Source organism: Plectropomus leopardus, unplaced genomic scaffold (assembly GCF_008729295.1).
Source record: "Plectropomus leopardus isolate mb unplaced genomic scaffold, YSFRI_Pleo_2.0 unplaced_scaffold86732, whole genome shotgun sequence".
Lineage (NCBI taxonomy): Eukaryota > Metazoa > Chordata > Actinopteri > Perciformes > Serranidae > Plectropomus > Plectropomus leopardus.
Genome location: NW_024695608.1, coordinates 1 through 774, shown reverse-complemented (window position 1 = coordinate 774; position 774 = coordinate 1). Strand labels below are relative to the sequence as shown.

Genomic DNA, 774 nt, shown 5'->3' with positions numbered 1-774 from the left:
CAGTGCAGACCTCGGCCGGGCGCTCTGTATCATCACCGGGGCCTCCAGGGGCTTCGGCCGGACCGTAGCGAGGGAGATGTCTCGGCTGGTGAAGCCGGGCTCGGCGCTCGTGCTGACGGCCCGCTCCGGTGATGAGCTGCGGGCTCTGCAGGCGGAGCTGACCGGCTCGGAGGCAGGCAGAGCGGGGCTGCGGGTGGAGAGTGTGGTGGCAGATGTGGGACAGATGGAGGGACTGCAGAGCGTGCTCCAAGCTGCTAAAGAGGCTTCTCCCGAGGACGTGGATCACCTCATACTGGTCAACAACGCTGGTAAGACCCAACCTGTGGAGCTGATCCCCGAGCCACAACCAGCTAGCGGGAAACGTTTCCGCAACATTGACTAACGTTACCTACATGTTGCAGTAATGCTTTAAAGAAAACATTTCAAGCTAATGTTCAGAGAACGTTTTAAGGATGTTAATCATTTCCAAAAAGGTACGTCTGAGGTTAAATGCGGACTAAGGCATTACATTTTAACTGCAACACTCTGAGGATGTTTTGTTAATATTTAGAGGTGACAGATCATAGTGTTCTCTTTACAAAACGTTCCCACAATGTTACATGAGAACAAAGGAAGAAAGTTTTCAAAGCCACATCAGAAAATGTTATTGAGGACTGAGATTACAGAACTTTGTCTTTTTAGATGAAACTGTAATGTCCTCATATATTAACAAAAAAATATTTTTTAGAGAATGTTGCCCGAACTTTAAGAAGAACATTCTGGGAACATAAAGAA

The 774-nt window shown here is 48.4% G+C and overlaps 1 protein-coding gene across 1 annotated transcript; it reads left to right on the top strand.

The window, feature by feature from the left end:
- Positions 1 to 4: 4 nt before the first annotated feature.
- Positions 5 to 382, top strand: LOC121940427 (sepiapterin reductase-like; the record flags this gene model as incomplete). Its single annotated transcript, XM_042483204.1, has 1 exon — positions 5 to 382. A coding segment is annotated over one exon (378 nt), but the record flags the coding sequence as incomplete, so codon positions are not given.
- Positions 383 to 774: the final 392 nt, after the last annotated feature.